At 39.8% G+C, this 16,349-nt stretch overlaps 1 protein-coding gene across 1 annotated transcript in view; it reads left to right on the top strand.

Moving 5' to 3' along the window:
• Positions 1–15,405, top strand: part of RGS7 (regulator of G protein signaling 7) — a 234,252-nt gene extending 218,847 nt beyond the window's left edge. The window contains exon 17 of the mRNA XM_069852370.1: positions 14,914–15,405. Coding sequence (XP_069708471.1) covers positions 14,914–15,075 — 162 coding nt within the window. The 3' untranslated portion in view covers positions 15,076–15,405. The remainder of the gene's footprint in view (positions 1–14,913) is intronic.
• Positions 15,406–16,349: the final 944 nt, after the last annotated feature.

Genomic DNA, 16,349 nt, shown 5'->3' with positions numbered 1-16,349 from the left:
TGCTGCAGCTGTAGCCCTGGCTGCAGCATCTCTAAAGAGGTAGCCTGAATGAAACCAGGAAAAAACAAAACATAAATCACCATGAATGGCTGTTTCCCAGGTTTTGGTCCTGTGAGGTTTCTGGAGGGTTGGATTTTTTTTTTTGTTCTTTGTTTTCACATGCCACTGTGTCTGGTTCCTAGCTAGGATCATTGCTTTAAAGTGTCTCAGTTTTTGTTAGCACAATTGTATTAATCCTTAATCAGAAAATACTGGAAATGCCTCACAAAACTTCAATTTTATCTAGAGTTCCATCTAGGACAACTCAAAATATTCACAGTCTAGGGAGGCCAGATGCATTTTAATAAATACCCATATTGAACCCCAGATCTTAAGCTCTTGAGATTTAATTTATCTTTACCACAAAAATGCAGGCTCTGTGGCATGAACTTCAGGCCAGAAAATCCACAGAAATTTGAGCTCTGTTTCACTCTCACTGCCAAATAGAGATATTTATTTCCAAACTCCTGCTGCCACCAATTGCATCAGCTGGTATGTTGCCTGCTTTGCCTCAGGAGTTAACTAATTAGATACCAGTGTCTCCTTTGAAGAATCACTCCCCTCAAATAACTAACCTTTCAGATTCATGCATTTGGTATTTCATGCAAATTTACCCTAAGAAATACTACTTTTTTCCCCCAAATCACTTTGCAACACCAACTGGCCAATAAAAAGATGTGGAGCATTTGTATTCCTGAGCCCATTTTGTATTTATCCTAGTTCTTTTATCTCAATAAGTGCAAAGTATCTATTGAATGGATGTCTTCACCTGTATTTGCACAGGATTTAACACAATGTTTGTAAAGTAAAAATATGCATTACTAATAAGGATTTCAAAGCAGTCAGGGAGCTGTATTAAGTTTTCATTTGACGTTAGTTTCAAGTGATGCAACTCAATTGTTACACGAGTGAATTTGACCCAAAAAAAAATTGTCCTACAACCACTTGATTTTTAAAGGGTTTGCCTGCAATCTTTTGATAATTAACCTCATCCCTGTTATCTGCCAGTGATACAATAGTGGGACTGGAAACTCCAAGTACGCACAAGCTTCCTTTTACTTCCCACAGAGAAAAGCTCAATCTTTGTTTCCAACTTTATATGAAGATCCACTTCCAAGAATTAAGATTAATTCAGATTAAGGCATGTTTGTACAAGTGCCAAACAGCTGAAGTATGACTGGTTACAGAATGATATACCCGTTAGGAATTTCAGAGATGCTACAAGTCTGTTGAGGAATAAAAGGACTGAGAAAGAAATTCAGTCTGAAGTGACCACTTTTCTTGTCTCCTGGGGAAGAGCCATCAATCAGTGCCTCCTGGCTCTACCCAGGAAGCTGAAAACAAACTCCTTAATATCCTTGGGGGATAATAATTGTAATATTTGCTAAGATAACCATTTGGAGCTGGGAAATTCCATCTGAGCATTGGGGTTCAACAGGCAGCCTTTTTCCTCATACATTCCTGTGCATAAAACAGCTCTCAAGCCTTCAGGGGAAGGAAGTGTTTGCTGGTGCTGCTGCACATTTGAGATGTTTCTGTTTCCCTCCCAGACCAGCCTGGGAGGGAAAATAGCCAGTGGGAGAAATGGGAGCTTCCCTGGCACCTACCTGACAACATCAAAATATTTAGGCATCCTTCTGTAAGGTGGAATTAAAAACTATCCCTCAACTCTACAAAACTGAAGAGGGAGGGAAAAGGCTTTAAAAAGTGATGAGAAAAATTGCAAAATACTGATCTGAAAAAGTAGTAGTGGCCAAAAATTAATGAGCTGAAGGTGAATACCAGAGTAAGAAATGGACATTAATTATGGTGACCAGAATAGAACCAACAAGGGAGGAGAACTGGGGAATTGAGTAATTAGGAGCAAGGGTGTCTGAATGCAGCTGGTGGATTGCCAACCTGTTGGCCACAGGCATGCACAGTTGGAATCAAAACCCAAAAAATCAGACAAGGTCAACAGTGGCTGGCCCTTTAAAATCCAACAGTGACATTTTTTCAACTAGAAAGCAATTTATACCAAGCAGTAGAATTGCTTTTTTTCAAATTGAACCCTAAAAAGCTGTTTGAAATCATGAGATACACAAATGACAAATAGTTCTCCAAGAAATAGCAAATAGGATGGTAAAATACAGTTTCAGAAAATGAGACCTATAGGACTGCATTTATGACACTTATTTATTAAAAAAAAAAATAACAAAAGCCAAAGCAGACAACTAAAGTGAGAGAAGGCCGTTTTCTTCAACTAAATGTAACGAGGAGCTGGGAATAACTGTCATTTATTTCTGATTCTTCCATTTATTTATCTTTATGCCAAGTGAATAACAGCTGTTTGAATTTATATTTTAAAATTGCCATATTTATAATGTCCTTTTTAGCTAGAGATCTTGTATATAGAACTAGCACTGGGATTACTAACTTAGGTGCACAAAACACAGGAATTTCGCTAAAAGAAAGTTAATGGCTATAGACACCTATATGAAATCAGGTTTTAATCCCAAGATATTTAAAAGAAATTATCAATAATTTATTTGAACATATTCTGTGTACGCAATTAATTTAAGCAAGTTGCTAAGTGGTTGTGAATCATTCCAGTCTGCCTTTTGATCTGACTATGCTGAGCAGACTGATGCTTTTGTCTCCTGTGAGCTGAAGACAGGCTGAAGTCCCTGTATCCAAGACGTGGAAGAAAGAATTATCTCTGTGAGGCTGGGTTCCTCCTCCTAGTGCTGTTCCAGATTGTAGACTCCTTAAGTGACATGTGTACAAATAAACGGGTTTGTTTCTACAGACATTGACTTGAGGGCTGCAGAATTTCTCCAGACAGTCATTATCTCTGCCACTACAACATTTTTTTCCCCTATTATTTAAACTAAATCTTCTTTGCTTCAATTTATCCCTTTATTTTTGTCCAGGCTGCTATAAACACCATAATAAAATGTTCCCTACATTTTTGCTCAAAGTCATAAATGATCATTGCAAAGTTACAGCTTCCTTTGTTTTCTTACTGATGTTTTATGAAGTGCTCAATGACTTTGTTGCTCTCCGACAAACTGGGAGATGTTATAGCTTCCCTGGAGGACAGTGGCCAAAGCAGGCTGCAGGGCTCCCACTCAGGTTTTACAGGAGGAGGACAGACAATTACTGTTATGCTTCTGTCTGTACACACAACTACTACATTGTGCAAGCTGATGTGTCACAGTGATGCCCAGATCCTTTGCAGTAAAACACAGATGGCTGTTCCCTTTTGTGAGTAGCTGACTCTTCTTAGGTCAGTGAGGCATCTTAAGTTGTCCATTGAATAGTATCCTCATTTTTCAGATAATCTTTCTCTTTTCAAAAGGCCACTTTTCTTTTTCTGTTTCTAAACTGTGAAATACTTGTAGTCCTTTAATCTGCTGGTGTCTTTGTGTGTGGGTGAGAGTGAGGAATCTGCTGACCTGATTCTTTAACACAAATGCATGAAAGAGCGTGATTACCATCATCACTATTTGCTCTAAGGTATCTATATATGTAAATTGTTAAGAGAAATTGCTGTGAGAGTAAACTCTGAGAACCTGCTCAAATGCTAAAAGATAGTCCTTATTTACAATTGTGGACATGGACAGTAAATATCAAACAATATTAAGACACAATTGTAAATGTTACCTTGTTAGTGGCATTTGCACAATTTTTATTACAATTTTTCTTTGCTCTCGAAACATATTCTGCTGCATTCACCTTCATTGGCTCTTTTTTATTGATTTGACTAGATTCTGAAATATCTCATTAGATTCATCACAGATGTGAGCTTTCAAAAGAGATACTACTTACCACCCTTCCTCTTAACCTTGTGGCTGCTACTTCTGCATGTGTTTCACATAAATGAGGTATTTCATATAACTTTTCTATCCACCTCTTTATTCCTTTCCTCCTTTCCTGTTTAAAAGATGTATGGTAATAGCATATTTAATGTAACTTACTTTTCTACCTTTTTGCTGAGAGGAATGTATAACCTGAAATCTATGACCTTTTTTGAGTTCATCTCTTCTGATGCGCTGTTCTTTATATGACTTTTCTTTTGCATTATCTTTCTTCTCCCCCACCACCCCCCAGTAACACCTTTTTTAGGATTCTCGATCTTTTATGTTTTCTTTTCCCTTTGTTCCTTTGATCCTCGTTTCATTGATCCCTCTCACACGTTCCTACAGTGTTCAGTAATGCTCTTTACACTTGCCTCCTCTGCTTTATCTCTCTTGGAATTGAAAGAAATTAGAAGAAAAAATAAAAGGAGCCTCCAGCAGCATTCCAGGCTGATGGAAAAGGGGTCTGGAGTGATATCTTGGGGAGGAGGGTGCCATTACACAGCAGTGACATCCTCGCCTGATGGGGAGGTGTTGCTGGGGACCTCAGGAGGTAGGAGGGAGGCGAGTTATTCACTGGCTTAGGTGCATTGACTGGAGATAGGCAAAAGGAATCCTCGGTGTGTGACTACCCTAGAATTACATCTAAAACAGAAAACAAAATGAGATTTTGAGTTTCTCTCACGGTAAAAGTAAGGTGAGTGTGTCCACAGAGCAATGCAGAGCATCTTGGCCTCTTATCAAAGATAGGGTCTGTGGGAGGCAGGAAGGCAAATAAAAGCCAAGACTAGGAAATATTTCAAAGCCCTAGTCCATATTGGCTCCAGTGAAATCACTGAATAGGCCTGTGGAAGCTCATGTTGTCCCTAAATAACAGATAAAACTTTTAGGGGGAGGGGACATATATGTGGAAAGTCATCAATAGATATCTTTATTTCAAATGTTCTGGTGTTTCAAAAGGAGACACTAGAAGCAAAGTAAACTGCTGAAGATGCAGTGCAAATAATTAGATAATGCTTAATTAATGAGCATTAAGTCAGTTTTGGTTGCTACATTTGTCCCTCCTCCACCCTACCTGAAGTACTTCAGAAACCTTGCTGGGCCACTGACTAGCAAGGCATTGCCTAATCTCCCTTCTCTTATTTTCTTCTCAATAATTTTCCTCATCCTTTTCTATCATTGTTGGAAGCTCCAGGCTTGAAGGAGCAACTGCAGCTATTCTCTCACCTATGCATTTGTGTGCAGGGGGGACTTTTCACTTCTAACTTTATTTTCTTCCTATAATGGGAACACCTGAAATGTCAGACTTCCATTTTGTTCCAAAGGGCTTCTTCCCAGTGCAGTTCCTGTAATACAGATCCATATAATCTACTTTTTCTGTATACTTGTGTCTTACTGATATTCAGATATTTCATTGGGAAAAAAAAATAAAAAAAAAGGAAAACCACCCAAAATGACATGGAAGATCTGAATTTTAGATATTTCTTCGGCTGTTGGTTAGAGCTGAGTGGAAGAAAAAATAAATTCACCTTTACTCTCTGCTTGAACCCCATTGCTGTGTTAACACTGCACTTTGGGATTCCCATCTGCAAGGAATGCTTAGCATCTGCTGACCTTTCAATGCCTCTGTTAGCATCCCCCACTGTTCCTTCCTGCCCCACACTCCCAGGATAATTCCACTGAAATCAGAGATGTGAAACCTGAAGATTGTTTTTAAAGCCTAGTTATTCTTTGCCCAGCAGGTAAGATTGTGCTTGCTAGGTGGATGCCAGTTGCAGTAACTTTTTGGTACAGTAGGGTAGTGTTGGGGCATTTTTGAAAGATTCTTTCAACTCCTCCTGCCTCTCCTTCCACACTAGACCACACCATCTGGGTGTTGCTGGGAATGCAACTCTGTCTCTAGAAAGCTTTAGGCAACCTCTTCCCTCCAACAGCATGGATTAGAGAGAGTGGCTTTGATCACCTTATGTATTTTAATGAGAAATAAAGAAACATGGGCTTGGATGACAGAAGACCTGGAGGAGTGAGAGCGAGAGAGAGGAAGGAGTGATAATAATAATAATAACAATAATAATAATAAACAAACAAAACCCAAAACATAAATAACAGCTGGAATAGTGACATCAGGGCCAACCACCTGCCTCTCACTATGGTCGTCACTTAGTTTCTGCACCCTGAGAACACTCACAGATGGCTGCTGACCTCCTGTTCTGTTTGTTTAATGCTGTGACCAGCGAAGCATCAAGAGTAAGCAGAAGACCACAGGACATGTGTGTTTGGTGGCACTGGCACTGCCTGACCTGGGACGCAGCACTGGGAAATACAAGGCTGAGCATGAGAAAGACAGGAGAACATATCTTTCAGACCATGCAGAGCCCACTGCTTTTATAAAGATTTTAAACGCGCTGCTCCAATTGCATTTTAAAAAAAAAAAAAAAAAGAAGAGAAAGCCTTTTCTTGCCCATCATGGTGAAGAAGTCTAATGTTGCCTGTAGAAGCTGCACCCTTTCCCAGTTCCTGAAAGTCCTGCACCAGCATGGAGCTCATTGCTCCACATCACTGAGGCCTCATGGTCCTATGCATGGGACAGCAGCCACAGCTGCCTATTTCTTCTTGCTCTGCCAGAGAAAAGCTCTCTGCAGCAGTCAGCATCCATCCTTCATGTAATGCAGAAATGGTGCCTTTTTATCATCTCTCTCTCCTGAACGCTCTTCCTTTCTGTTTTACTGGTACTGGCACAGTAGCACAAATACGGCCAGTGTACCGGCACTGATCTGGCACAATACTGACAAGATTTTAATTCTGCAAAGGAAAAATACATAATAAGAATTGTACTACTTACTTTGACTTGTGTAATGCTGAATATGAAAAATAGTAATTATAGAAATATATTTGAAGTGATGTTTTTGGTATCCATTATAGCCCGTCATTTGAGAAATCTCAATATAGCATAAAACCAAAAACGAAGGACGGAAGATACGTCAAAGCAATCTTCTTTTTTTTCTCATAGTAAAGCAAAAAAAAAAATTCTTTTATATGTAGTATTTTTCTAAAGATGTCTATGGAGGACAGTTTAAATTGTTGATGTGGTGTTATCCAAAATTTATCTATCTATCTATCTATCTATCTATCCATCCATCCATCCATCCATCCATCTATCTATCATTTACTGCTGAGAGTGGGGAGGAGGGCGCGGGGCCGCCCTGCAAGGCGAGCGGCGTGGCGGGAGCGCCCCCTCGTGGCGATTCCCTCGAACTGCGCCCGGCAGCCCGCGCGTCCCGAGTGGGCAGCGCCCGTTTCCCAAAGGGAAAATGCGGGCTGGAGCGGGAGTTCGAAATTACGCCCACGTGGCAAAGAGGGAGTGATTTGTCCTGTGCTGAGGTTGAGCTCGAACTGCGTTGCCTCCTGAAAAGTTGATGGGACCTACAGGTATTTTTTACTGATGGAGCAGTCAATGGCTAAAACAGAGACGTGGCACAACCGACAGTAGCTGCGAATTAAAAAACTGCACCTTTCTTCATACCCCAATATAAAGAACATGGAATATTTTTGTTGTGTTACACTGCAGGAGAGCACCTCTGTCAAGAAGGTCCCTGGGAACCAATGTCACTTCAGTATGAGGATTTCCTTCTAGGTCATTAGGATTGAATCGAGATACATTTGACTTGTCTCAAATTCATACAATCCGATGATGATCATATTCATGCCTTCAGTAGCTACGGGCACTGATACAAATAATGCGAAATCACAGTGCTGTGCTACTGAATATAAAAGTAGACCCAACGAAGAAGCAACAGCAGCCATGGGGCAAAGCCAGTACATCCAGGTCTGATTTAACTCCAGATACATCCAGAGGCTGAGGAAGAAGCAGGTACACAGATTTGACTATGAGTTTCCAGGGAAACCTGGACATGTCCCTGGAAGGAAACCGCAGCAGAAAGCCCCCTTCCAGCAGGCTTGTCCATGGGGAAGATGGGCTTTGAAGTCATGCATGGGAGTGCTGCTCCTGGTTGTTGCTCTGATTGCTTCCGAGGCAATGGGATTTCAGTCTGTAAGCAAACAGGCTGGCCAGAAGGAGACTCGCTTTCATCTGGTTCTGGTTTTAGGGGGAACGTTTTGGCAAAGGCTAAAATATCACTGATTAGTTAACAGCAAACTGCAATGGTACAGTCTTCACGGCTCTCCACACTTCACTTGCTGTCTGTATCTTGGTGCGAACAAGAAACCAGATTTGAAAATTGTGCTTGAATTCCATAGGCTTCCACCTGTGTAATTAAATTACATTTTGTGGGTGCTGCATTTTGTTGGTGCTCTGGGTGTTTCATTTGCATCAATTTTTGGGCTGTCTTCTCCAGAGCCCCTAGTCTTCATGACGAGATTGCTGAGAAACTCTGACTTTGTATTTCAACCTTTTCCTTCTCTTTTTTTTTTTGCATATCCCATTCCAGCTTTACCAAAGAACCTGCACTCTGTCTGTGAAGACAACTGGCAAACCAGGGCTATGCACCCTAATGACCTTAGAGGCTGAACCATTTTGGAGAGGCTTTTCTATAGAATCACATACATGGGGAGCTACTCTTCAGCTCTTCAGCTTTGAAACTCAGAAGATGAAAGAAATGCTTTTTTTCTCCAGTAGTAATAGACAGCCAACTTCCATAACATAATATTTAATGAAAAATATATTAGGCATTTGTATGTAATATTTTTTTATGTCTGGAATGGATGTTATGGAAAGCAATTGTCCCAGCTTTAGGGGATGGAGATAAAGTTCATCTGCTTGGATATATAGCACTCCCCTTTGGGATGGTGTCATTTGATAATTCCTGCCACATGTTCTTATGAGTAGGATGTTTTTGTTTCCTTACTGTGTCTCCCTCCAAGTCCTGCTGGGTAATATTTCAGATGGTCACGGTCAAAAAAAAGCATGTGACAACTTCCAGATGTTCAAATAATCAAAGTGATCTGCAGATCTAAGGGAGCACACCAACAAACAAATGAAGGATAACTTGAAGGGCTGCAGTGTAGGTGGGGGGTCACATTCAATGGTAGCGTAGCAGGCTGAAGGATAGTCTTTTAATATCTGGAGAATTCACTGAAGTTTACATCATTTGCTAAAAATGAGACAGTCTGATGGTGTGGCTGGGCAAGCAGTAGAAATCAAAAACACAGTCTGGTCATGGTTTTCCCACAGCTTGGAGCAGCACTAACTTCCCAAAGGAGCAAGAAGGGCTGTCATGGTGTGGCATAGCTCTGGGCTGCTGGCTGCTGGGCTCCAGCTCGTGTGATGCAGCTGGGGCTAAGAAATGTAACCATGCCCTGCTGTCATCCACAACATCACAACATTTGGGGCTGCATCCTCACTGAGCTGGCAATGCCTGAAGCAGTACTTCATTCAGCTGAGAGAGAGGAGAATATCTCTTGGAGGAGGGCAACACGCCTGGTTCTGGCTTGTTCCTAGATGGCTTCTGTAGGCACGTGTTTAGGCATTGGTAACTAGCTCAAAGTCAGGTTTTGGTAGCCATTCGTCAAACCCTTTCATCATCGCTAGTGATTTTTGTTCATTCATCCTCACAGCTTCATAGAAACACATAAGACAATTGAAAATGTATGGCGGGATGCTATTCCTCCGGGGAATCTAAAAACATTTGTCATCAAGAATAAGAAAAACTCATCTTAGTCTCTGGCAACCTGATATTTGTAGAGGGTAATGAGCGCAGTTGTGTGGTGCAGCATGTATGTGTGGATTGGCAAGCAGGAACAGTAGGATGGAGGCTGCATATCACTCACTGCTGTTGCACAGGCTGGGTGATCCCATCTCTGGTCACAGGAGGGAAAACATTCACCTCCCTTGGGATCCTACAGCAAGTCTGCTGGTGCCTTTTCATACGCTGGCATTTCATGTGGCAGTGCCTTTGCTGCTGACAGCACATCCTTTGAAACAGATGTGCTCTGCATCTGCCCACTATGTGTACAATTAGCTTGAAAACTGTTTTACAAAGCTTTCCACGTGGAGCAGTGATGGGGAGGAGCAGGCATTATTATTGTTATTACTGCTGATTATAATGATAATAATAATAATAATAATAACAAGAACAATGACAATAATAGTAACAATAATAACAACAACAGACTTCTATTACTACTACTAATTTGTGTGGAAACATTGCTGTCTCAAAACCTGGCTCAGCTGCTCATGGAGAAAGGACGATCTGATCACATTGAGGGAACTGCTGGAATTTTGAACTGCTAAAATTTTGAATTTTACCATGACTGCTACAAGCTGATGTTTTTGAAGTGTAACTATTTGGGAGGCGCTGCTGACTACTCTTCCCCTGTGGCTTTATGTGACTTTTCATAGAACCCTATATGGGTCTTTTGCCACTTGGGGAGGTAATGGCATAGTGTGCTAGCAAATTCAGTTCCATGTTAGGAAAAGGAACAACTTTGTAACAGTTTGTCCACCATCAATGACAAGATTTAACAGTTGGGCTCTCCATATTACATTCCCCAAGAACACTGAGAACTTCTGCTAAGATTCTTCCTTGGTTTTGTTCAAAGAACCTCTTTGTATCAACATAGAGGGGGAAAGAGCAATACAATGCTCACCTGGAAAATCACACCATGGTGCCTATATGCATGGAGGGGCCTGAACTTGAGACGGTTGTAGCGGCAGGGGAGTGGGGTGTCTTTGGAGGAGGCACATCACAACACAGGCAAACACCTGAAATTGAGGAGGATGCTGTAACTCACAAGAACACTGGTACCTGAATGTGCTATGGGAAAATGGTGGCCATGAAAGATCTGGGCTATATAACAGATATTTATTATGATGAGTCACCTCTGCCCTAATTCACATCTGTAAGACTAGTGTAACAAGGTCATCTTGTGTTGTAAACCCTGAAAAGGTTTGGAGGCCTGTGTTCTTCTGTTAGCTTGAGCATCGACAGCATGTGCTTCCATCATTTATATTGTGGTTGTCAAGACTGCAAGCTATTTGCCCATGTTCACAGGGAAAATTATAATTACCTGTGCATGGTAAATTGAAAATGGAAACAATTTGCAGCACTGGAAATAAAATACAGCACTGGAAGCTGACTCAAGAAGGACAGGTAATCAGTGGGGAGATGTGACAAGGCAAATAAAGCTGCAGCATCACAAACCAGAAAACTGTGGGAGAAAAACCCAAGCAGCCTCTATCTATTATCTACTCATCTATTGGTCATCCACGCTTCTCTCTAGTAGCTACATGGTAGGATGTTTTAATTTGAAAGGCATGCAAGGGAGCATCGTGGGGAGGTAATGCTGGGGCAAGAGGAAAGCAGCTAAAGGACCTTTTCCCTGGCTGGTAAATCCATGCCTGGTCTCCCTTCAAAGCTTTACGGTTTAGAAAGAATTGCAGTTTGTTCTTCAAAAGATGCGTCAGTCTTTTATGTATTAAGATGACAATATGCCTTCCACATTTAGACTCCCTGCAAAGACTGATTTTTGATAGTTACTTTATTTCAGACATATTTCTTAACATGTTTGGATTTCTTTGTGGTTAAACTTAGACTCTGTCTTTCCTGAATCCTATAAAGCTTGCTGTGTGCTGTTTGTCCTTTCATGGTCATTACTGATACATACTTGCTGCACCCGTGCTCTGCTAAAATAATTCTGCCAGGGTAAAAATTACAAACTAAAATATTCTCTCAGAGGAGGACCCCAAATACAATTTTGTAACAAAAAAATCCCCAAGCATTTCCAAACAGAACTTAATTTAAAATGAAAGATAAATCTTTCTCTTTACTACTACCTAGATGTGATCTTTCCAAAGCTTCAGACATAAATAATCTCTCCAAATTTTTCATCTGTTTCAATATCTTGGCCATACTGAACCTAGCCTGTGGCTCTAGCACCCATTTAGGAAAATCTGCAGACAAGGCAATGCCTGGCATCTCTGTCTATTAAAATGAATGGGCACATATCTTTTTACTTCACCTCCTCGGTTTTTGTTCTCTTTCATTGCTTGTTTATAGCTGGATCTCCATTTTATCCCTTTAATGGGAATTTTGGAAGTTTCTGTTTCTGTTTCTTCTTTCTTTAAGAGTCTCTAGTCTCCTTCCCTTATATTAATGGCCATCATTCTAATCTGTTGACTGCAGATCTTGACCTAATTCTAATAAAGTCAACAGAAAGGTTTTCCCTGGAATTTTAGATGCATTTCTGTTGTGTTTTCTTCTTTCTTCTCCTTATTTTTCTTGCTGCCTGTCTGGCTAACTTAAACAAATATTTTCAGAACAACTTGTCCGCGGTTGACATAACTGGTAAATAATGGATAAATATAGTTTTGATTGGGAACAGCTTTTTGGCAAAAGATGGAGTACAGCACTAAAGAAGAATTTTTCTCACCTTGAGTCATGGGTTCTGGTTGGCTAAATTAAAAACATGTACTTAACCTGCCTGTACAACACCCAAACATCAGAGATATCTTTTAACTGCACTGATACTTTGTGCTGCCTACACTATTCCAGCTACATCACCAAGGCATTAATTCTATTTTGTGAAAAAGGAATACCCTGTGTTTCTTTCTTTCTTTGTATCACAAGCATCACAAATCTAATTTATATATTTAAGCAAAGGTTTGAGCTTATTTTTGTTCTTTTTTGTTTCACCATCTGGAAAAGAAATGTTGTTCTATCATAGGCTTCCATCTTCAACACATAACAACTGTATTATAAATTCTTTGATGTCCTAAGGCTGACTACCTGCCTACCTCCATAACTGAGTCCTGTTCTGATAATGTCTTCTTATCAAAACATACTTCACTGAGCCTACAAAATGCATGTTGCTATATTTGTTAGGTGGAAACTTTGCATATTGCCTATGGAGCATACAGAGGACTTATATAAATATTTTTCTATATGTTTATTCACATGGAGTGGCTAGAAATATAAGTATTACTGTGTTCTTTGTATACATAGTAAAAAAATTCCAACTTACAACAGTAATATGAATACAAGTCATTGTATTTTGAATTTTTATTGTAATAAATTATAGCAATAGTTCACACAATCCAGCTATTATCTCAGATTGTCTCTCTGAAGAATCACAAAAACAATCTGAGTCATCCTGACATGATTAATGTTCAGTTCTTGTTTGGGAAGGCTCCTCTCGCCATCAGACAGCCTGGTAACTTTTTTTTTTCTGTGAAAGATCAGATTCTGTACAGCAGTCCTACAGTATATGGTGGGTTCTGCAACATGAATCATGGAAAATATGCACCCCTGCTTATTTGTAGCTTGTTATTTTTGCAGAATTGCATGTGAAAGAAGAGCCATGAGATTTTTTTTATATGTGATACATGTGTGTTGTGGGCACTCTGATGGGAATTGTTTAACAGAGACCTATCAAGCATATCAAAACATGCCCAACATTTGAAAGAGAGCAAAAAGGTGGAGTTGGCATGTAGAGGCAAGACTAAATACAAACAAATTTCAGAAAGAAATAAAGTGAATTTGCCTTTATGACTAAAGAGAGTTGTTTCCCTGTTTCTCTCAGGATCCTCTTCATGGTCTATCACTAAATTCTTGTGAAACTTCTGTTTTTCTTTGTTGTGGCTTTCATTCCATTAATGTATAATATGTTATTTCAATTAGTACCTGCAGAATATATTATTTCAATTTGTTCATGGAGCTGATTAATTAATAAGTGACTTTGGCCCTTTCACCTGAAAAGCACAATAGAAACAGAGAAAATGACTTCTACTTGCCAACCTTCCTTACATCACTTAAGATCAATATCTCTGAGCTGAAAATGCAGCACAATAACTCTACATAATATCTTAGACATGAAATGAATAATAATGTGTGACTTCAGGGAAATTAAGCTACAAAGAATAGCAATGATACTAGCTAACATTTCTGTAGCTGAACAGTTCAGCAGTGAGCAGTTTTGTTTCTGAGAGTGCCCTGCAAAAATATGGTACTAATTTTACTATTGGTAACAGAGGTGGTATTAAGCACTGATAGGAGAATAAAATCATCACCTAAATCATTGGCAGGTTTTACAAAGATTAGGCTATCATGTAGAACAAGGATTAAAGGAACTCTAGAAGAAAAAATTTGAAGTGCTCAACCATTTGATGGCACATGACTGAGCAATAGTCATTCATCCAGTGGGGAAAAGTGAAGTCATATGCAAAGGTGTAGGGGCTGTGCATGCTGGCAGGAGCACCGTCCTGGGCCAGGTCCAGGGCATTAGCTGGATGTGAATACCAAGATTAAAACTGGTCCTGAAGTAACATAATGTTGGGAACTTGCATTTTTGGCAGGGAGGCTTTGTTGCTTTGTTTCCTCCATATGTGTATTAAGCTCTGAAGCACAGTGTTTAGTTCAGGCACTCCTAAAGACTACCTGAAAAGCAGAGAAGGTGTAGGCAACTGCTCTGAGAGCAACCAAAAGACTTACAAGGACCTTCTGATGGAAGTTGTGGGTATGCAGTCTTTTCAGTGTATCAAGAAAAGGTTTTAAGGATTACTAGTTAGAGATGGTAAGTACTTACTTCAGGACTAATGCTCTTCCAGCCTAGCAAGACATCAAAACATTTGGTGGTTGGACAAATGTGCAGAAGAAGGGCTCACATTTCACCAAGGAAATACTTAGCAACTAGCATAAATCAAAATAGGTTCTTATGGCTTTTCTACTGTTAGTAATTTTTAAATCGAGAATAGATGTTGTTGGTTTTTTTAAACTGGATCAAATTCAAGGTTGGTCTGTGTCCTAAATTATGTGGTTAGGTGACCACATAGCAGCTCCTGATTTTATAATCTGAAAATACTTTTGCTCTGACAAATAGGGCTGGAGGAGCTTTTATTGTGATTGTGATTGAGAATTTGGATTCATGGGTACTCATTGTGTTTACTGGGGTTAGCTCTCAACTTTCTTCCTTCTCCTAAACAAGCTCAGCACTGACTGATCCTGGTTGCAGAGCTGCTTTAGGGAGACCTGTCCTGTCTAGCCCAAGGATGCTTCTTTTTCACTTATTTCTCTCCTCCCAGGCTGGAAACCCACATTCATTTTTCCGAGGAGCCAGGAGCCACCTTGAACCGGGGAACTTCTGTAGCACTTTGAGAGTAACCATTCACAAAGACCTTACAGCTCTGAACTACAGCACTCACAAAGAACACTTTTTTTCTAGCAACTACAAAATGCTGCAGTAAGATTTGCTCAAACGAAGCCTCTATTAGCAGTAGTGGAGCTTTGTATGATAGCCCCCAAGGATTTGACTATCAGATAATTGTGATTATATGTTCTCTTCAGAACAACTTGAATTATTTAAGAAGAAAATCAAACTCCAATCAAGCTGTTCAGAGAATTTGACATATTCAGATGTGGGGCTCCCAGCTTCCCTGTTTTAGCCATTGGTGTACAGTGCAAAATGATGCTAAGCAGGCAATAGTCTCAGGATTTATTGCAGTGACTGAACTTATGAATACAAAAATTTCACAGAAAAGCCTGTTCTTGAACTTTCAACCAGCATTTCCAGTAATAACCCATAGATTATTTATATAACAAATGGATGCGTATCTGTCCAAATGTTTAAAAAAGATAATATGTGAGAAGCATGAAACAAGTCATTTTCCTCTGCAGTAAAAATATATTTCTTCTATTGGATACAGGACAGTGGCAATAGCAGTTTGAACCTTTTGAAGTTTTTGTGTTCAGAAAATGATACTCTGACAAGAATTATACCAAAAATACAAGTCTTAGAATGGGAATTGTCATGTCAGACAACAACAAAATTTGGTAAAATAATGACTGAATTCTCTTTAACTGATGCACACATACACATAATTTAAATAAGATCTTGATACTAAAAGGTCAACTGAACTGTGCAGTATAATCCAGAGAAATCTGTTTTCAAAAATACTCTTTGTCCCCAGGTAGACATGTCAACAGTGACACTTTAAAAGGTCAGATCACCTGTTTCTAGTTGCTACTGAAGTATGCCTGACTTGAAATGGCAAATGCCTAGTTGGCCTACACTCGCTGTATACTCTACAACTGTCTGCTCCCTATGAATGCTCACTCTCTCCCCCAAAGTACTTATTAAGGACACATGAACGTTATAAAGCAAATAACATGAATTAGATCTACACTGTCACAACAACGGTGATTTTTGTTTCCCGGGTGGTCCCAAGAGATGTGAACACGGCCTCTAGCCCCATGCCAACATTCACCATTCTGTTGCCAGCATAGTTGGCTCAAGGACTGGAAGTCTGGTAAGATGAAAGTGTCATTACTTCCCCATGTACTCATGTATCAGTTGCAACTCAAATATATTGAAGAAGTTTTCTCTCTTTAAATATATCTGCATTTCAGTTTTGTATTATTGACAATTCATTTTATATTTTACATCACACTGAGTGCCTACATTAACACTAATCACACCTCCAGCATGGAGACTGCCACTCAGCAAGCATAGGTCTGCTTA

The sequence above is a fragment of the Phaenicophaeus curvirostris genome, chromosome 2 (genome assembly GCF_032191515.1).
Source record: "Phaenicophaeus curvirostris isolate KB17595 chromosome 2, BPBGC_Pcur_1.0, whole genome shotgun sequence".
Classification (NCBI taxonomy): Eukaryota; Metazoa; Chordata; class Aves; order Cuculiformes; family Cuculidae; genus Phaenicophaeus; species Phaenicophaeus curvirostris.
Note: the sequence above shows the minus strand (reverse complement) of the source record. Positions and strands in the feature narration are given on the sequence as shown.